The 20,241-nt window shown below is 52.1% G+C and overlaps 1 protein-coding gene across 3 annotated transcripts; it reads left to right on the forward strand.

The window, feature by feature from the left end:
- Positions 1-435: 435 nt before the first annotated feature.
- Positions 436-12,321, forward strand: Pgf (placental growth factor). 3 transcript variants are annotated; one of them, XM_063241488.1, is made up of 8 exons: positions 436-621; positions 763-905; positions 2,096-2,138; positions 6,195-6,391; positions 6,601-6,677; positions 8,470-8,499; positions 8,602-8,664; positions 11,445-12,321. In XM_063241488.1, exons 2-8 carry the CDS (start codon positions 831-833, stop codon positions 11,464-11,466), a joined length of 507 nt encoding a protein of 168 aa, XP_063097558.1. In that variant the 5' UTR covers positions 436-621; positions 763-830; the 3' UTR covers positions 11,467-12,321. The 3 variants fall into 3 exon arrangements, with proteins under 3 accessions (XP_063097558.1, XP_063097560.1, XP_063097559.1); XM_063241490.1 differs by lacking the exon at positions 8,602-8,664; XM_063241489.1 differs by lacking the exon at positions 8,470-8,499.
- The last annotated feature ends 7,920 nt before the right edge of the window (positions 12,322-20,241 follow it).

Genomic DNA, 20,241 nt, shown 5'->3' on the forward strand with positions numbered 1-20,241 from the left:
CACACGCACACTCGCACGCACACAAACTCCAAGAGTCCATGTGTGCGTTCAACATGTGTAGACAGGCCATGCTCACAGGCTCTATCAAATGGGATTAATAATGTTTCCAGTCCCCGAAAGATTGTGGGGATGGCATGAAATGGCCTCGCTCCTGGTGATCCAGTGCTGGCTTCCTATCTGAGGCAGCCAAAGTCCTGAGCTTCCATTGTAGACGTAAACGTCCAGGTGCAGTGCCCATCCTAGGCAGCTGCCCCAGAAAAGCCAGGCCCCAGGCGAGCCGGGGTCGGGGTCTGCGCGCGCAAAGACCCTTCTTTGCGCGCTCCGCGGTGTTACGTGCGCAGGTCTGGGCCACAGCCACCCAGCCGGCGGGGCTGGGCACCCGGCTGCAGGCTAGCTCAGTGGGCGGGGCCGGCCTGGAGCCCCGCCCCGAAACAGCCTTGAAAATCAGTCGCCGACAAGCTTCAGTCCCAGAAGGGAGCTGCTGTCTGTGCGGGAAACTACATCTTCAGACTTCTGATCAGCCACGAGAGAGGAGCAGGGGGTCTCACCGAGCGCTAGAGAGCCCTCCGGGGTTCGCGCCTGCCCCAAGCTGCCCGGACCCCCCGGGGCGCTCCCCACCAGGTTCGCAGCCACAACCTTACCTGCGGGGTCCTGACTCCCCCGAGTGTCCAGAGGATGCTCGGGCCGCCAACAGGAACCTGGGGGCAGCAGTGAGGGGAACATCCTCACTCAGCTCCTCACTCAGCTCTCCTCCTGTGCCAGGGGCTCCCCCAGGAGGTCGAGCATGGTGATTTTCCCTCGGAGCCCACTGGTTCAGGACGTCTGAGAAGATGCTAGCCTTGAGGCTGCTCACTTGCGTCCTGCAGCTCCTGGCTGGGCTGGCACTGCCTACTGTGCCCGTTCAGGTAAGAACTTCTCCTACTACCGGCCCTCTGTCGATCTGTTCATCTCAGCACTTGAAGCAGAGGACTTGAAATCATAGACCCATGCCAAGGAGTAGCACTTCCCGGGATGTCCACACACTTCCCAGGGACCAGACTGGACCCATGGCCTCTGGGAGAAGACCCCAGGCGGGGCTGTCCCCAGCTCCAGGGGGCTGTCTTGGTGGGAGGCACAGAGAGGGAGGGAGGTTTCCTGTCTGGCCCCTGGAGCCATAGCGGCTTTGCTAAAAGCATCTGTCCGCTAATCCCAGGCGGTTCCCTGGCCTTGTGGTCAGGGTCGAGGCCCTGTGACCAACCAGGCGCCCCCAGGACCTCTGACCTGGCCTGGTGGAGAGGAAGCCAACTGAAGAGGCTGCTGGTGGGTAGGGTAGGCCCTGCCCCCACCGGGGCTCTGGGCTAAGCTAGGGGCTCATGGGTGGGCTGGGATAAGACAAGGGGTCCTGCTATGCCCCCTCTCTCGGGTGGGTGGCCGGAGGTCCTGAGTGCAGGGCCTGGGGAACTGAGCGGGGCCCTTTTCCCAGGAGCCGGGTGAGTCTGGCTTGGAGCCAGCTTGGGCAGTGAAATCCTCACAAAGCCAATGAGCTCCCTTCCCACTACACTTCCCTGCTGCCCTGGGAGTCCCCAGTCCCAGCCCAGGAGAGAGTGGGTGGGCTGGTCGGTTCTGCAAGGGCAAGCAGCCCAGCCAGCAGCCTGCTCGATGCAGGGCTAGCCAGAGGTGTAACATTACCGGCAGCGCTGGCTCATGGCGCCGCCTGCTCCTGCTCCTCAGCTCCCACCAGCTGATCACCTCCCCCTGGGCTCTGGCACCCAGCCAAGGCGGGCTGTACAGGGCCCAGCAGGGCTGGTCTGGGGGCTGGGTAAGAGGGAGACCCCACAGGATTGCAAGATCTTTGGGATGCAGGAAGCCTCCAAAAGCCTCCAGCCTCCTGTGCTTTTCTGACAGAAGAAACTGAGGCCAGAGAGAGGCGGGACCTGCCCAGGATCTGCTTAGGATTTAGTTGCTCTTAGAAAGAGGTACCTCTGAGATAGGGCAGTGTGTGCAGAGGGCGGGGAGGAGCTCAGAAAGGCCTCTACCCTCGTGCCATTACACTTGACCCCAGAGTACAGAGCCAGAAGGTGACCCTTCCCCCATCTCTGCACCTTTCTATCTACAGCAATGGGCCCTGTCTACTGGGAACAACTCGTCAGAGGTGGAAGGTAAGCCATCCAGGCTGGGGGTACCATGCTCAGCTCCTCTCTTCTTTCCTTCCAAAAAGGGGTTAGTATGCAGGGTGGGTGCAGGCTGATAATTTAGGGAGAGTCTACATCTAAAAACATCCTGGCTGGTGAAGTTGGCAGGGCCTGGGGATCCACTTGTTGTGACCTAGCGGCCTAGAGAGGTATAGTAGTCCTAGACCAGGGTTGCCCCACACAGAAAGCAGAGCAGTGTAGCCAGGGCCCATCCAGCTGGCCCAGAGCCCTCTCAGCATGCTGGAAGGGTGCAGATGGGATCTTGGAGGACAGGGTGGGCAGGGGATGCCAGGACCCAGACTGAGAGTTCTTGAGGCAAGCAGTCAAGAGCACCAGGCCGGGTAAAGGGCCTCCTCAGCAGCCCAGCCTGGTGGAGAGGCAGGGATCTGACCAGGCCTCTCCATTGATTACAAACAGACAGAAAATGAGTTGCACCCTCTCTGGCCCCTCCACTCCCCGCCCTGGGTTGCATCAAGAGGGAATCTTCAAAGGGCAACGAGACATTTGCCAAAGAGACATACGTGCGGGAGGCAGGAGGCCCATGCCAGGCCCCCTGCCTGGCTCCTCCTTCCCTGCCTCCCTGATACGTGCAGAGCAGCCATACACTACTACTGAGGCTTCCCATTATGCCGTGGGAGAGGGGGCATGTGGGGACGTGCACACGCACACGCGGGATAGCTGGCTGTGGACTGGGAACACTCTCTTGGGCCTGCCCGCCTACCTGTCTGCCTGCCAGTCAGCCTTTCCTGAGCCTCGAAGGTCCCTGACGCTTGAGGCTCAGACCCCCTGGCCACTGAACAGTGGGAGACGTAGCTACCCTTGTCTTCATCCCTATCCTCTGGAACTGGCAGTGTTATGCTCTCCGGGATCTGGGGAGGGACCCACCACCCACCTCCACATCATGTCCTTTTTTATACTTTTAGCCATTCATACAAAAGCTACCAAAGATATCTGAGCCTCGGTTTCTTCATTTATAAAATGGGAGGCATTAGACTACCTGATACCAAAGGCTCTTTCTTTCGCTGCAATTATGGAATCATCTGACTTTCAGGAGACACAGATGTGTATGTCCTAGGATTTTGGATGAGGAGGCTTGCAAGTGTAAATTCATTAGGTCACCTGTCATCCTAATCAATGGCGGAGTGGGAGTATGCTACCCTCCCGGGAAACACAGGAGCTTTGCGGCTCGTTTTTGAAATCTGAAAATGCAATCCCCTTTCTACTCACACCAGAGCAAGAGACAGCATGGTTCTGCCCCAGATAAAGCTTTTTACTACTATTCTTCATGATGGTAGTGTTGGTTGTTTTTTGTCATTCCATCTGACCACAAGGCTGTGAAGTAGGAAGGAATTTGCATTCCTCACCTTTTACAGATGAAGAGCCTGAGCTCAGAGAAGACCTGGGGTCACCCAAAGCCTCAGGCACTCCCCCGTGTATCTGGGCATGCTTGGCACCAGGCTCCCAACTGCCCGGAGGTGTGAGCAGGGTGTCATTGTGGAGGGTTGGCTGTGAGCCATGCCAGTGAGGAGGACACCTGCTGGGCCAGGGCTGGTGGCCAGTGGCTCTGCCCAGTCCTGTGGCCCCTCCCTAGCCCCAGCAACTCCTCTAGAAGCACACTCTTGGCATTAAACATCCGCCTTCTTGGGTCTCTGTTCTGAGTAGTTAGACAGCTGCAGACAGATGAGGCTGGAGAGCGATTGAGAGCTCAGCAGTGGCCCCTGGGGGACACCCAGCTGCAGCCTAAGTTCCTTCTACCCCAGCCCAAGCCGGAGCAGGGCTGCGCCCAGTGGGAGTACCCAGAAATTGAGCTCTTTCCTGAGGGGCTCAGCCCACATCTGAGTGTAGTCATTGCGTGACCCTCCTCCAGCCTCCTTTGTTTCTTTCTCTTGCCCTGACAGGGGCCTCCAAGGAGAAAAGACCCTCTTTTCTGTTGGCTGCCAGGTAAACCAGGCCCTGGCCCACCTCCTTCTGGGACTTCCCCAACACAGTGTGGCCACCAGGGCTGGAAAGTGGCGGATTTCAGGATTTGGGGGTCCTGGAGCCTGGATCCTGTAGAGGCAGAGTTTAAGTGCTAGGTGTGGGGATGGAGGAAGGAAATCCCTCTGTTGCCAAGGCCCAGCCAGCTCCGCTTAACCTGACTGTGGCCTCAGCGGTGCAGCTGGGTGGGAGTTTGTGGGATTTTGAGGGGCCCCGCGTGCTCCTTTCTCTGTTGTTCCCCTCCCAGAGGCTAGTCGCCGCGCAGGCACTGAGCCTTCTGTGGTGCTTTGTCCGCCGGCTATTCACTCCTCTTATTTATGTTTCCGAAGCAGAGATTAAACGTTCAGAGTGGTGTGGTGCTCACAAAGGGTTTAGACTAAACACAGCTCATAGAGCTGGCGATAGGAAGGTGCTCTCTGACCCTGTATTGCAAAGGCAGCCTTCCTCCAGGCTGCAGGGTCCTAAGGGGGAGAGGCTGTATTTCCCACTTGGGGCCAGGAAGAGGTAACGTCAGTGGCTTGGAGAGGTAGAGTCGGGGGGCCTTTAGACCCCAAGCGCCTGGGCCAGCCCTACTCCCCACAAGCAGAGCAGGCCAGGATGGTGCAAACAGACGCCCAGATAAGCACGGTTTATTGCCTGAGTGGCTGCCCTGCCAGCTCCACATGGTCATACCACCTCTTGGGTATTTTCCACCAATGTGCAGCCTCTCCCGAGGGCCTCTGCTACGACTGGAGTTTATTTTTCTGAGATTACCCTGAGACTCATGCTCTCATAGGCTTGGTGGAATGGACTTCGGCCTCATCTGCCTCCTAGGAAGAGCTGTGCTATGCCAGGGTTGCTGGGTTCCCAGGTGACCCAGTCCCGTGTCGTCCCCCAGTAGCTGAGGATGACCATCAGATACGGAGCTGGGTGACCTGGGCCTGGAGGCACTTCTTTGCCCAAAGTCTCAAGGCTGGCCTGGGCTGGGTTTTGTGCACTGAATCGATAGTCTGTCAGAGCGGAAAGGCCTTAGCAACCATCTATTGCCAGCCTTCTTTTTCCCCAGCTGAGGAAACTGATATATTAAGGCTAAGTGACCTTCCCAAGGTCACACAGCCAGTACAGGGCCAGGATTAGAAGCCAGCTATTCTGGCTCTGGCCACTCCCTGAGAACCCCTCCTCAGGCCCCACTCCCAGATCTCTCCCTGAAGAAGCAGCATCTTTTGAGGGATTCCAGAGCAGCCCCAAAAGATTCTGTTATTACAAGGCTGTCCCTGATAACCCTTGATGAAGTGACACCTAATCAGACAGGAGTCACTTAGCCTGTGTTTACTGGGATCTTGTTCCTGTCTTCCCAGAGCCTCAGTTTGGCTGCAGAGGAGATAAGAGCCACCGGTGATGTTGGGGAGGAGGTGGACCTGGGGGCTAAGCAGTACTCCTGGTGGGTGGCACCTTCGTGGTGGAGCTGTTGGAGAAAGTCGTAGGGAGGAGGAGGGAGGCGCCTCAGGAAGCAGGGGCTGGGCTTTACTGGACTAGAAGTGAAACCAGAGAAAGGTGCCACCTGGAGGTGAATGTGGCATGCTGAGACTCCATGCGCAGCCTGGGGGTCTCCAGACAGGAGGGCTGGACCATATGGCTGGCTGTGGTCTCAGCTGAAGGCAGAGGAGTTGGCACTAAGTGGGGGATGTGAGGGAGGGAGCCATGGCAGGATTACGGGCAGAGAACAAAAGGGAAGACCAAGCCTCCCTGCAGGACTCTAGACTACTTTCCAGCAAGTTTTCCAAGACAGGGAAACACCAGGTCAGGCTGAGAAGGATCCAGGGGGCCTGGGGAGCTACCAGGGAACAGTTCTTGAAGTTTCAAGGAGCCAAAGCAGACACGGGTAGCTGAGTAAAGAGCAGGGCTGCGCACTCCAGACCTGGAGACTCACACCCAGTTAGAAGAGCTAAGGGTTCAGTGGGCATCCCAGAGGAATCCGGTGAAGAGGGGGCGCAGACAGGCTGGGGTGTGGACGGGAGCAAAATGTGAGCCGAGCTGGGTCTATAACATCTTCTTGCCTCTCCGTAGTGGTGCCTTTCCAGGAAGTATGGGGCCGCAGCTACTGCCGGACGAGGGAGAGGCTAGTGGACATTGTGACAGAGTACCCCAGCGAGGTCCAGTACTTGTTCAGCCCATCCTGCGTCTCTCTGAAGCGCTGCACTGGCTGCTGTGGTGATGAGCGCCTGCAGTGTGTGCCGGTGGAGACGACAAATGTCACCATGCAGGTAGGGATCCCCACCCCTGCTCCCTCTCCTGTCACCCTGCCTCATGGCCCATGAGCACCCACTATAAGGACTCAGAGAGGGAGAGGGGGCAGCCAAGGTCCCAGGACTTCCAGGCCAGGGCCCCCAGTCACCACTCCAGCCCAGGGCCCTCCTTCTGGAGCCCACTCACCTGAGCCCTCCCCAGATGCCAACCTTTCTCTTCCCCACAGGTCCTGAAGATCACCCCAGGGACCCGGCCCTCCTTTGTGCAGCTGACATTCTCACAGCACGACCTCTGCGAGTGCAGGTAGGTCCGGGACAGACACTAGGACAGGCCCTGGGCATTTCAGAGCCTCGTCAAAGCCAGGCTGCAGGGCAGAGCTGGAGGCTGTCCACTTGCTTCCCTGCTTGCGTTTTGTTTGGCCAAGGACCTGGTTCCAGTAGAGCTGTCAAGATGCCCAGGGAAAGAGGGAGTCTGGGTCCTTTCCAGACTTGCAGGAGCCCAGTGCATCGCATTGCTGTCCTCTGAGATGGGAAGAGGTCCTGGAGGCGAACATACAGAAAGCCTGGACTTGGTTCTGGGCGAGGCCACATGCCCACAGGAGAGAAAGCTGGGCTGAGAAACAGAAGAAAGTTTGGGCTGTTAGGAGGCAAAGGACAAAAGAAAGGAAGCAGGCACTGTGGTTTCTTTAAAGTTGCAGCCCCTACCACCCTGCCCTTTCCTAACCCAGCAGCTCTGGCCTGTGCCAGCCCTGCTGCATGCGCACCAGGCATGGGCCTGGCTCTGCTGTCCAGATTCAAGGATAGGGAGAGGCACCCAGATGCTCTTCTTGGTACCACTGGGCATGGACAGCGGCACCAGACCTAAGGTCCAAGCTCCTGAGCCACCCTGAAGTCTTGTCTCATCTATTTCCGTGTGTTTAATAGGTGCCTACTGTAGGCCAGGCACTGGCCCAGACTCTTGGGCTACAGAGTTGAGCAAGACAGACAAGATCCCTGCCCTCAGGGCCACCCTATCCCCATGGCATCGATGAGCACACCCAGGCTAGTGATTTGCCCCAGCTAGGGGGTGTGAAGAAGCGTTTGGATTTGAACTGCATCCTGACTCCTAAGTCTGCCCTGGCGATGCCACTTCTCCTGGCCATCACCACATACTTGCATGGCCTCAGTGCCACCAAGGCTTGGCACTGCCTACTGCCCAGGGCTCTGGCTGCCCGCTTTGAAGCAGAACCCAGGATTCAAGGGCTCTACCTCAACCTGTTACCTCCTAGCCAGCATGGAATCAGTTAAGTCACTCCTTTGTGACTACTCCTGGGTGGTGACCCTCATCTTTTACATCCCTGCACTCTCACAGCCACTTTTGGGGCTAAGGAGATGACGAGAGCTGGGTTCCAAGAGTGTCTCTGACCTGCCCAATAGGGAGACATGTGACTGGGCATTCCAAGGAAAGAGCCAGTCCAGGGCAGCCTTCCCTCACTGGTCCCACAAATGCCTGTCACCACCCACTCTTCCCAGGGAAGACCAAGGCTCTGTCCCCTTCCAGTATGCCAAGCAACAGGGACACTTTTCTTTTCACTTCTGGGCCAACAGCCACAGCCCCAGGGGGCAGAACTGGGACATGCCTGGTGACCATGTGGCTTGTGCTCACCTCCCTTTACTGCCCCTGCCCATTCTTCTGCTGTTGCCAGAGTGGGGTGGGGACTGTACCCTGGCAGGCAGCCTTAGCTAGCAGCAACTATCACCCCATCCGTGGCTTTGCCCATCAGTTACTGTCCTGGAGGAAACTCCCACAATGCATCCTGCCAGGAAGGGTAAGAAGTGAACAGAGAAAGTGAACTAACAGAGAACAGACTCAAAAGGCCCCAGATCTGATGCCAAGAAGCTGAGTTCAGAGGCCTGTGAGAAGGAGCCCCAGAGCCTAGGGTTGGAGCCCAGAGTCCTCTGGCTTGCTCTCCCTTGCCAGCTCCATGCTGCCCCCTTATGGCCTCAGTGTCAATTGCAGTGCCAGCACTTGGGAAGTCTGAGGGTAAATGAGGGTGGCAGGGAGCCCCCACTTACCGCTCACCTGATTTCTTCTGCTCCTCACTCTGTTTCTCTAGACCTCTGCAGAAGAAGACAAAGTCAGAAAGGTAAGTGGCCTGGCCAGGGCTCAGGGCTGTTCTCAGGCCTGCCAGCCTCTGTCCTAGCATGGGAGCCCCAGCACCTTGTCCTGACGCTTTGGCTTATTGCAGGAGGAGACCCAAGGTCAGGGGGAAGAGGAAGAGAGAGAACCAGAAACCCACAGTCTGCCACCAGTGAGTGCGCGGGGAGCCCAGGGATGGCAAGGAGGCTGGGCCCAAGGGGGGCCCTGCCCAGGGGTCAGTGGTTTGGGAGGGGGAGAGGTGAGGTTTAGGGAGTCTTGGAAGCCAGAATTGGGGCTGCACCTCTTCAAGGGCCCAGGAAGTGTGAGGACACTTTGATTCTTGTCTTTGTTTAGTCTCAAATCTCTGTGTGGCCTGGAACACATCATTCTATCTTTCTGAGCAGAGTGTTTCTGTGTGTAGAATGATGGGCCGGGGTACACACAGGCTCAGCATCATTCTGCAAACATTGACCAAGCTCCTCCTGTGTGCCCGGCGCATGCTGGAATGATTTTCCAAGTCTGAGGTGCTAATGATGAGGACTTATCTAGGGCTACAGCCTGGCAACCCTAGGGAAGGTGCAGCCCTCACTGGCTCCCAGGCCAGTGCTTCCTCTTCCCCCTCCACGTTCCCTGCCATCTTGGCTTCACACCCAGGGACAGCAGGCTGGAGTCCAGATCTGAGGGTCCCTGGGAGGGAAGAATTAGGGAAGGAGCCCCCGATCTGTGAGTCAGAAATAAAAATAAAACGTTTTGCAGGTACAGTGACTCAGGGACCCTGGGTTCTCCTTTGGGGCCTAAGTCTCCTAGCTCCAAGAGCAAATCATTTCATGCTACAGGAACAGAGGTGACCCAAGCCCCGGCCCCATGACCCAGCTCCTCCACATGCTGAGATCCCCCCCACACACACCAGCTCCACAAAGACAGGGATTCAGCAAAGTCTCCCCCTAAGGCTTCTTTTCTGCCTTGGGCCCATGCAATCATTTGGGGTAAGAACTGGTGGTGACGGCAATTCTGGGTCACAACCCCAGCTAGGTAGCCCCAGATTCAAAGTGTCCTATCGGGGCTGGGGATTTAGCTCAGTGGCATAAGCACCTGCCTTGCAAGCAGGCAGTTGTGAGTTTGATCCCCGGTACTGATGAAAAGGAAAAAGACAAAAAACAAAAAACAAACAAACAAACAAAATCCCATTTTCTGGGTATCAGTCTTTAAATGTTACTTTCAGGAATCCTTTTGAAAGAATTTCAAAATCCCATATGCTCCCTTGTTCGTTTTTAGGTTGATAATGAACTTTTTCATCATAATTATAAATGGTTATAAGAGATATAAAGGATATAATTTCTAGCATATCATAAATATTAGTATTTAATATAAAGCCATTAAAAATGAGTATATAATTCATTCCTCAGATATAGCCTATGGAATATGCCATCCTAACTTAATACCTCCTACATCCAATTTTTAAAAAATGAATAGCCAAAAAGTGTTTGCACTCTCTCTTAGTAATCACATACTAATTTTACTTCTATTTCCCTGGAACTATGCATTTCCATTTCTTTTCCCCACAGAATTTCAGCCTAATGTAATTTTGTTTTTAATTAACTCTTAAACTTATTTATCATCTTGCTATTTATCTGGCAGAAAGGATGGTAGGTGAGTTTGAGTTCTTAAATTTCCTGTGGGCATAAAGCCAAATTAAACTTTCTCTTGGAATAAGTAATTAGAAATAATTATTAGTAGTACCACTTCATCAAAATGGCACAGATACATCCTGTTTTAATAAACATAACGTGTGAAAGTACAATCTTTCTGGAAAGCCATGCCAACGAGATGAATGTGGTTAAGTCTTTTCAATTAATGACTTCATTAATGAATGTTACCCCCTGCCAGACTGAGAGAGCATTCAGCATAAATTCCACTCCTATTTATAATTTTTATAGGGGAAAAGGTTGAGAAATCTGCTTTTATATACAAGTTAATGAAACTGGATACCGTGGAATTATTTGAACTACATCCAAGTTTCTTGCCAAAATCCTTCAGGTGATCTGCTAACAATTACTTCTAGGGCTGAGTGCATAGATCATCGCCTGCCTACTGGGCCAGAAGCCCTGGGTTTGATTCTTAGCATGGGTGTGCATGCATGCGTGTGCGTGCCTGCATGTGTGTGTAAACATAAGGACGCATTACTGGCTGACAGTTCAGTTAGGCTGCCCTTCAGTCTTGTTGAAAGACTTGGAAACTGCCCAACTTGCAAATGGCTTGATTATCCAGCCCTCAGCTGTATTTCCTTCCTCGACACCTACAACACCATGAAATCTTCCGGTTTCATGCCCTTGGGATACTTTGACCTTGCAGAAAAACACCTTTATAGGATTTGGAACCACCAGCAAGAGGCCTCCTTTCTCCCCAAAGGGAGAAGGGCCTCGGTGAACTGCCAGGCAGACCGCAGGCACTTTCTTATGCAAATAATTTCAAGGCTGGATACACATGAAGGCTGAAAAGTGGCTTCTTTAAACCCATTAATTCTCAGCCTTTCTTCCTCTGTTTGAAGACTGCTGTTATAAGGTAACCAGAGGCAGGACAGCAGGAAGCCAGACTGAGATCAGGTGTGACTCTGTCACTGACTAGTGTGTGATCTTGGGCACATTTCTAAGCCTCTGTGGGCCTTAGTTCCTGATCTCAGAAAGGGTGACACTAACAGTGCCTTGCTCGTGGGGCGCTGCTAGGGGTACATGAGACAGTGCTTGGCACAGAGCTGGGCACCTGGGTAAGTGCTATGTGAAGCCCAGCCCCCGCTGCTCATTGGCCTGGGTGCAAGCAGGATCCCAGAAGCGCTGCATCCTTCCTGTGCTCCCTGCCCAACCTTCCCCTCTGCCCCCCACCGTCACAGGAGGGGACCCCGTTACCCACAGTGCACTGATATCCCTCGCCTTGTCTGTGTTTTTTCTCTGGCAGGTGCGGCGACAGTGTTCCCTAGAGGTAGCCGGGCCCTCAGAGGAGAGAGACCCCCACACCCAGCTCATATATTTATTACTGTCACACTCTCAGTGACCTCCCTGCTGGAACCTTCCCTCTATTTATTAGCCAACTGCATCCCTGCTGAATGATTTGCTCCCTCCGAGATGAGGGGCAAGGAGGGACAGGACCCTCAGGAATTCAGTGCCTTAAACAGAACGTAAGAGAAGGAAAGAAGCCATCCACATACCTGTGGAAGCTTCGGCTTGGAAAGAAACAAGACGTGACCTTTGAGGGGCAAGCCAGACCCCAGAAGCCCTAGAGGACCGGAGAAGACGAAGGGGCCGCATGGGGGCTCCTACAGGCTCTGCGCTGCCAGCAGCTTCTGCCTTGCCTGAGTGGGTGCAGGCGCCTGCTCTGGCCACTGTGTCCCTGGCTGGGTGGGCAGGCAGGCAGCCGGTGGAGGGGATCCAACCTCGTCCTCCTCTCCCTGGCAGCGGCTACTTGCCCTGGAGACTGGGGCGGTCAGCTCTGGAGAACAGCACTTGCCCGGAGCCTTTTTGACACTCCTCATCCACTTAGGTCACTCCTCACATTTTGCCTCTGGCTTGTTCTGGGACATTGTTTTTTCCAGCCAGGGTGCCATGACCCTGCCCTGCTTGGGAACAAAGGCAGAGTGGGCCTCAGGCTGGACAAAAGCAGCATGGAGGAGGAACAGCCCTGCCTGGGGATGAGGTCACTGGGAGAAGAACCTGTGTGCCTTAGGCCAGCAGCTGTGGAAAGTGGAGCAGATTTCCCGAGGGCCCACCAGCTGCCCCTGAAGGGCCGACTGACTGCCAAGCCAGATTCTCTTGAATAAAGCATTCTAGTCTGGAAATAGCTTGTCCAGGAGAGTGTGTGCGCCAGCAGAATGGGACAAATGGGGGGGTAAGACGATGCTGTACCTCAGTTTTCTCATCTTAAAAATTCTGCTCAGGTTTCGAGAAAGCATATCCCAGTTCATGACAATCATGACAACACATCAGCCCCTTCTTTCCTTCCTTCCTTTCTTCCTTCCTTCCTTCCTTCCTTCCTTCCTTCCTTCCTTCCTTCCTCCTTTGGAGAGCTGTCTTAGTCATCTTTCAATTGCTGAGACACAATGTCTAACACCCACAACTTAAAGTAAGAGAGGCTTTTTTTGGCTCACAATTTCAGAAGCTTCAGCCCGTGGTTGATGGGCTGAACTGCAGAAGCAGTGTGATGGAAGGGCCCGCAGTGGTGGAAAGCTGTGTGTGGCATGGTGGCCAGAAAGCAGAAGGCAAAGGGAGAAACGGGACAGGAAGACATCCTTTTAGGTCACAGCATCGTGACCTTCCTCTTCCACCCACGCCTCACCTCGCCCCAGCACACCCAGCCAATAAACTGACCAGTGGATGCTTCTGCTGGCCAGTAGAGCACTGCTGTGATCCAACTACCCTCCAAAAGCCCCGCCTGTGAGTGGGTGAGAGCTTGGGGGGACAGGCTAGATCCAGTGATCCAACTGCAACACTCTGCCCATGGCCCCCATAAAGATTTTTCCTATGCAAAACGAATGTAATCCACTTTTAAGAGTCACCAAGGTTTTAATAGTTCCAGCATTGCTAGAAAGTTCAAACCAAAGTCTCCTCTGAAATTCAAGGTAAACACTTAGCTGCGAGACTCATAAAAATCAAAAAGAACATGCGTGGCACAGGAGAAACATTGCCATTTCTAAAGGGAGCCACAGGAAGACAGAAAGGACGGGGCCCAAAGCAAGATTGAAACCCAGCAAGGCAAACAATAAACCCTACAATTCTGGGTCCAGTGCCCGGGGCGAGTTTTGACAAGATTTGAACTCCAAGGGCTGGGGGAGCCTTGCTTTTACAACAGCATTGCCATGGGGCTGGGGACTTAGCTCAGTGACATAAGTGCAAGCAGGCAGTCATGAGTTCGATTCCCAGTACCGATAAAAACAAAAAAGACAAAAAAAACCCAACAACAAACAAACAAACAAACAAAAAAAACAGCATTGCCGTTTTCAGCCTTCGTGGCCTCTGTCTTGGGTTGGTTTTGCTCACTGCCTGATTTTACTTCACAGACATTCCATATCCCTGGCCTAGCCACTTCGAAGGTCTACACGGTACTTTGAGCTTCACTGTCACAATTTCATATGGGGCTTTCTTTGGGGCAATCTGCCTGGCCCCCTGGGCCTTTTTCTGAAATCTGCTTGGAAGCCTCCCTGACCTCATGGAATTCTTGCATTCTTCATGCCATAAAATCAGTGCCACGTGAATAACAAATGTCTGCTGCCACCTGGAGCAGTAGCTGATCCTCTTGATCATGGTTTCTGAGTGCCTTGATCTGAGGGCCTGAATGGCTGAGCAAGGGGCTGGGGGTTTAGCTCAGTGGTGTAAGTACGCGTCTGGAAAGCCTGGCTTGTGGGTTTGAACCAAAACACAACAACAACAACAAAAGCTTACCCTATATGGCTGACCACTGTGAACCATGTCCCAGGCAACTAGTTCCCTAGGTGGCCCTGCTCGGCACCCTAGGGGTCTCTTCTCAAAGAGGAATCTTTCACTTTTGAGCCAGGAAGGCTGAAGTGTAGATGCTTCTTGAGACGCCCTCAAGCCATCTTTCTTATCATCCCGGCTTGGCTTCTTCTAAATGTTAGTCTTTTTTAGAAACCATGCTTTCCTGTACTCCAGCTTTGCAGCTACTTCCTTTCTGCCCAGTTGAAAACTTTTTAGATAAGCTTTCGTGGTGATTCTCATTGTAAACTTGACTGAAAGTGGGCCACAGCCTGAACATTAGGCTGCCTCAAAACTTTCTCTGCCAGGCTAATTAGTCTTCTGCGCTTCACCTCATTTTTGCACAGAGTCTCAGGACAGGAAAAATGTAGACAAATTTTCTGCAAGAATGTAGCACACGTGGTCTCAAATTCAGCTGCCAAAGGAATCCTTGTTCCCAGTTGAAACCTCTCTTCTGTGGCCAGCATCTCTTAACCTTTTTTTTTTTCTTTTCTTTTCTTTTTTGTCTTTTTGAGATAGGGTCTCACTATGCAGCTCAAGCTGGCCTTGAGCTCACTTTGTAGCCCAGGCTGGTCTCAAACTCGCAACGATCCTCCAGCCTCAGCCTCCCGAGTGCTGGGATTACAGCCGTGAGCCACCACACTTGGCTTCTTAACCTTCCTAAATTTCTCCTTTAAACCATTTGCAAAGGCTTCTAAACCAGGTAGCCACAGCAACCATCTCATTCCTGGTACCAGAATCTGACTCAGTCACTGTCCGTTGCTGACACACACAACACCTGGATTTACAATTTAAGGGAAGAACAGCTTATTTTGACTCACAGTTTCAGAAGTTTCTGGTATGCTGAAAGGGCCTGTTATAGAGGACAGCGTGGTGACCAGGAAGCACAGAGACAAAAGAGGAGCCAGAGACAGGACTATACGCTTCCCAGTCATGTCCCAGTGACTCAGTTCTTCTGACCAAATCCTACCTCCCAGCCACCAAATTCAGTAGTGGATGAATCCATGATGTGTGCAGCATGCTCTGGATCCAACCATCCCCCAAATACCCCATCTTTGAGTGTATGACAGTTCTGTGGGGTATTTCAGGTCCAAATCACAACACCAGGTGAGGGAACTGAGGCCTAAAAAGGCAAAATGATTGATGGAAAACACAAGAGAACACCGAACTAGGAGTCAGAAGCCAGGCCTTGTCTCTACCTCACCAAGGGACACTGGGTTTTCCTCTGCCTGCATTTCTTTATCTCTAACCTGAGGTGGCATCTCTGGCTTTGACACATTCTAACAGGGTTCCAGCTTCCAGACTCTGGCCCTCATGGTCATGGAGATTGTTTCTCTACAGACTATGCCAGGCTTGCCCTGGGGTTTGCTAAATCCTGCCCCTGCCCCTTGGGTCCCACCTTCCCCTAATGTGGAGCTCTAAGTAGTCCTTGCTCCCCAGGGAACCGAACTTCCGTATCTCCCACCTGCTTGGATCTGCTGTTGGTTTCTTCTTTTTGACTCCCAGCTCCCTCTGCCTTCTCCTTTAAATCTTAGTATGAAGAAAAGAAAAAAAGATGATTTTTTTCTTGTCCAAACCACTTACTGTCCGGCTCCATTTGCTTCTGACCTGTGTGTCCTTTTCTGTTGTGTGGGGGTGGAAGGGGTCTCCACTTCCTCATTTGAGGCTGAAACCCGCAGCGACCTGGAGACTGGCTGGGGTCCACCTCAAGCTTTGGAGCAAGGTGGCAGAGGGACCAGTTGGGTGAGGAGGCCCTGCTCAGGCAGCTACCCTTGGCTGTGGGTTCACTGCGGACAGGGTCTCTGGAGGCCACTCTGGTCAGAATGTGCTCCTGGCTGCTGATCACAGAGAGGGTGTGGATCAGCCCCAGGAGACACACTTAGCAAGGGAAATGCACTTCCCTGCTCCTCCACTTTGGCTGCAGCTGTTCTGAGCACTTCGCCTTTGACCAAATGCTGAAGAGAGCAGTATTCCCTTTGGCTAGGCCTCTGGCCTGAGGATCCCAACCCCACCCCTGTAGCATCTCCAAGGCTTTCAGCTCCTGAGATCACCCACATGTACCAAGGCCACCCCTCCCCTCAGGCCAGTGACCCCTGTAAAATCCTAGACAGAAGCCAAGCTGGCTTCAGAGTTCAGAAGCAAAAATCCACATCCTTAACCAGAAGTCCCACATAGAAACCAGTGGGAAAGGAACTGATGGCTCCATTTGGTCATACTGGGGAGTCCTTTTGGATCAGTTAAAAGGCCCTGTTCGATGTCACTTACAGAGTTGATATCTGGGTAACAGGTGTCATTCCAGCACTGAGGAGCCAGTGTAGAACCAACTGCCCTTTCCAGGAGACCCCAGGCTAAGGCGTGTTAGAGGATACGGGACAGGTTTTCTCTGCTGCTTGAATTTGTGACCAAACTCAAAGCTAAAAGGACAGGGTTCACCCCAAATACCGTAGGAAAGAAACAATTTGGATTGGATGCCTTTGTCTACAGGATTTATTAAGAGATGGCAGGAGAGGGGCTGGAGATTTAGCTCAGCGGCATAAGCACCTGCCTTGCAAGCGCACAGTCATAAGTTTGATCCCTGGTACCAATAAAAAAAAAAAAAAAGTAAAAAAGAGATGGCAGAAGCAATTCTGCTATTTTTAAGCACCACCCCGTCTCCATAGTCAGCTGACCAAGGTGGGGGGACAGGGAGGTAGGGTCCCTGGAGTCCTGGGGTATTGGGCCCTCTTCCTTGTTCTGCCTGGAGCTAGATCTGCCCACGTGCAGTAAAAACAGAGAACAGGGAAGGGCAGAGTGGAAGTGGGACACAGGTACAGAGCGGAGACCCTTTGGGGAACCAGCAGGAGATTCCTTTGGGTCAGGCAGACACAGGAGAAGGCCAACATCCTGACGCTGCTGACCCAAGTCCTCCCAGGACAGAGGCCTGCTGGCAAGGAGGCCCACAGGCTCTAGGCTATGGACGTAGGCTGGGGTGCAGCCGAGTGAGGATGTCCGATATTGAACTGGAAGTGCCCTCCCACCTCAAGGCAGCAGTGAGCCCAGCATTGCCAGGCTCCTCTTCATGCCAAGCTCATTCACATCTGAGAAGGACTTTGCCCCAGTCTCTGCCACTCTGTCTGTGTAAAGGAAGAGAAAAGGCTTGGGAAGAGGTAAAGAGAGGTACAAGGGTTTGGTGTGCCCCTCGCTGCTCTCCTGAGTCATATCCAAGCCCAGCAGGACGCAGAGGGAAAGGGTCAGGTGTTTTTTTTTTTTTTTTTTTTTAGACAGTGTCTTGCTATGCAGTTCAGGATGGCCTTGAACTTGTAGCTATCTTTCAGCCTCAGCCTCCCAAATGTTGGGATTATAGGTGTGAGCCACCATGCACCCAGCATGGGAAAAATTTAGTTTTATATTGGTCGGACCAGCCTATGAGGGGCTGGATCTTTACTAAGTTACAGTGACAGAAACATTAGATCCACCCAAGATATTGTTAAAGGACAAGAAAGGCAAATCACTGTAGCTCACCTAGAAGCAATGATTAGAGACAACAAAAGCAAATTTGCCTATACTCTAATATTTGCTCAATAAGCAGTTTATCCATACCACGTAGATAAGAAAATATCTTGGTGCCAAAATGTAGCTGCAGCATGTTAGAGACAGTCTTAACATTTTTCTGCTCAAGATGTAACCTCTCTCTATTCCCTCCCTTTGGATCTGGGTGGAGGATCTGCTTTTCCACAGAACATAGCAGAAAGAACTCTCCCACGGCCCTGATCCTAGATTCAAGGGCACTGGTGCTTCTGCCTTGGCGTCTTAGAACTCTGAGCTGCCATGCAAGAGTCGGCCATCCTGAAGTCACTGTGTGAGAAGGACGCACAGGCTGACCATAGGGAGTAGGGGCCGGGACTTGAGTTCCCATCTCTCAACATTACAGTCACCTTGGGTGAAGTCAGGACCTTACAGAGCAAAGAGAAGCTCCTCTCAGCGCACCCCATCTGATTTCCTAACCCACAGAACCATGAGCTATTGTAATAGCATATTGTTTTGAGGTGGTTTTGTTGTACAATAATAGGTAACTAGACAAGAAAAGAGGAAAAGGTGAAGAGATGGGGCTTGAGGAAGGTACTCTGGACCTCTGTCTCTCTGGAGGTCACACATAAAGCATATGACACATGTCAGGTGAAGACGAAGGAAGAGGCTAGAAGGGACTCCAGTGTGGCAGGGGCACGATGGATGAGGAAGGGAGATGAGGGGTAATGCCACACACAGGCAGCAGGCAGACCTGAGGGCTTTGTGGGAAAGCTAAGGACTCTGTGTCTGCTACAATGGGGAGAGAAACCACTAGAGCATGTCAGGTGGGAGAGAAAAGTGATGTGGGGTACATTTTTAAAAACATCATTGTCTTTGTTACTTTTCTTGTTGCTGAGACAAAATACACAACACCCAAAGTTTCAGGGGGATAAATTTATTTAACTTGCAGTTTGTAGAGGTTTCAGTTCATAATGGGCTGGCTCCAACGCAGGGTGGCTTGGCAAAGGGGCAGCTGTTCACAGCAGGGAGACCAGCAAAGCAACAACAGTGAAACAAGCCAGGATTAGGGTGGTACTAATCCAATCAATGGACTGGTCCAGCAGTCACCCACCCTTAGTCCCAGCACTGAACTACAAATCAGTTGCACTAACTTAGATTCAGCCACCTCCAAAAAAAACCCCTGCGACTCTTGTAATCCACAAACAAGCCGCCCCAGAGCCCAACCTCAAGTTCAAAAATGGGCAAAACATGTTTCTTTTTTAAAAAAGCAGCGCTGATTTATTTTATCCTGGGCCTAGCGACACAGTGCAGTTGGAGTTTGCAAAAACTCTGTGTCTCTCCCAAAACTTTGTACACTTTTTGTAGTAAGCACAGTTTACAAAGTAAGGGGTTAGGGGCGTGAATCAGGAAATCTGCTAAGGAAATATTTTTCTTAGTAGAGGACAGAGTAGTCTAGCAGTAATTAACAATCCTTTGTCAGCTTATTTTAGCACCACATCTGTTATTGTAGAGAGCAACAATGGTTAACATATCAATTAGGTTAGGTTCCCAGGGATTTGCAATTCTTTACAGAGGGGAGCACTGATTAACATATCAATTAGGTCACCCAGAGGGGAAAAAAATCCATACAGAACAGTAGGCGGCGTTACAGGTACTTTGGCATAACACAAACATAATGAAGCTTTTTTTGCTAGCGTACAGCAGTGACCAAATGAGTCACTGGGAGTGCATCTAGACACAATCCATAACAATCACTCTGCCTTTCATGTGGCAAATGGTCCTAGGAACACAAGACAGAGGATACAAATACACTTAGAAGGCTACAGCAGGGGCTGGGGGATTTAGCTCAGCTGCGTAAGTGCCTGCCTTACAAGTAGTCATGAGTTCGATCCTGGTACCAATAGAAAGAAAAAAAAAAAAAAAAAGCAGCCGCAAATCTAGGCCACCAACTGTGGTGAACCCTTCCAGGGAGAAGTGCTGGGTGGAGAGGGAAATAGGGATTCCCAGTCTTTTTTTTTTTTTTTTTAAACATAGCTCACTAAAATATCCAGGCTGGGCTTGAATTTGCGATCCTCCTGCCTCATTCTCTCAAAGTACTGGATTACCAGCTTGTATATGAGCTTATATGTGCATGATAGGACAAAATACATTACCGTGCAAAAGTCTTCCCTGTTTCCCTATCTACTCAGTAAAAACTCATTCTTCAAGAAATCAGGAGAATCAGGAGAGAAGACATAGCTGAAAGGCAAGGTGGTTCTACCTAGAATTGTAAGAAATGAACAAACAGGAGGAAAGAAATAAACAACAGGCCTCAGGGCTGGAACTAGAGGAACCTGGCGCTTTGCTGAGGAGCCTCTCCTGGAATGAGACAATTTGGGGAAACATGGCTAAGCTTTCCTAATGCAGAAGACCTATTGTCCTTTGAATGAGACTCATTCAGTCACACACTGGGGAGAGATTGAGGCTAGCAGAGCTCTTAAATCAGCCAGGATTACATGATGTAAATGAGGTATTGTCCTTGTTCTTAGGAAATTTGCCAGAAGAGCTGGAAGGGTAGCTCAGTGGCAGAGAGCCTGCCTAACCTGTGCAAGGAGCTGAGTTCAATCCCTAGCACCACACAGTAAGAATACAGTAAGATTCTAATAGAAGGAAAGAAGGGTTGGTGACAGTGAGCTACGCACTTATATTGATGCAGACAGCTCTGGAAGGGGAAATAACCATGGCTAGATAGGAGCTGTCAAGTAGCTCCATTTGGCTGAGGG

Source organism: Cavia porcellus, unplaced genomic scaffold (genome assembly GCF_034190915.1).
Source record: "Cavia porcellus strain 051 isolate PalLab524CR breed Dunkin Hartley unplaced genomic scaffold, mCavPor4.1 scaffold_31, whole genome shotgun sequence".
NCBI classification, from domain to species: Eukaryota; Metazoa; Chordata; class Mammalia; order Rodentia; family Caviidae; genus Cavia; species Cavia porcellus.

Bases quoted from the DNA above. Each gene is read 5' to 3' on its own strand.
- Pgf (XM_063241488.1), top strand. From the start codon at position 831: ATGCTAGCCTTGAGGCTGCTCACTTGCGTCCTGCAGCTCCTGGCTGGG. The intron at 2,139-6,194 runs GTAAGCCATCCA...GCCTCTCCGTAG, and splicing joins CAACTCGTCAGAGGTGGAAG to TGGTGCCTTTCCAGGAAGTA. The intron at 6,392-6,600 runs GTAGGGATCCCC...TCTTCCCCACAG, and splicing joins CGACAAATGTCACCATGCAG to GTCCTGAAGATCACCCCAGG.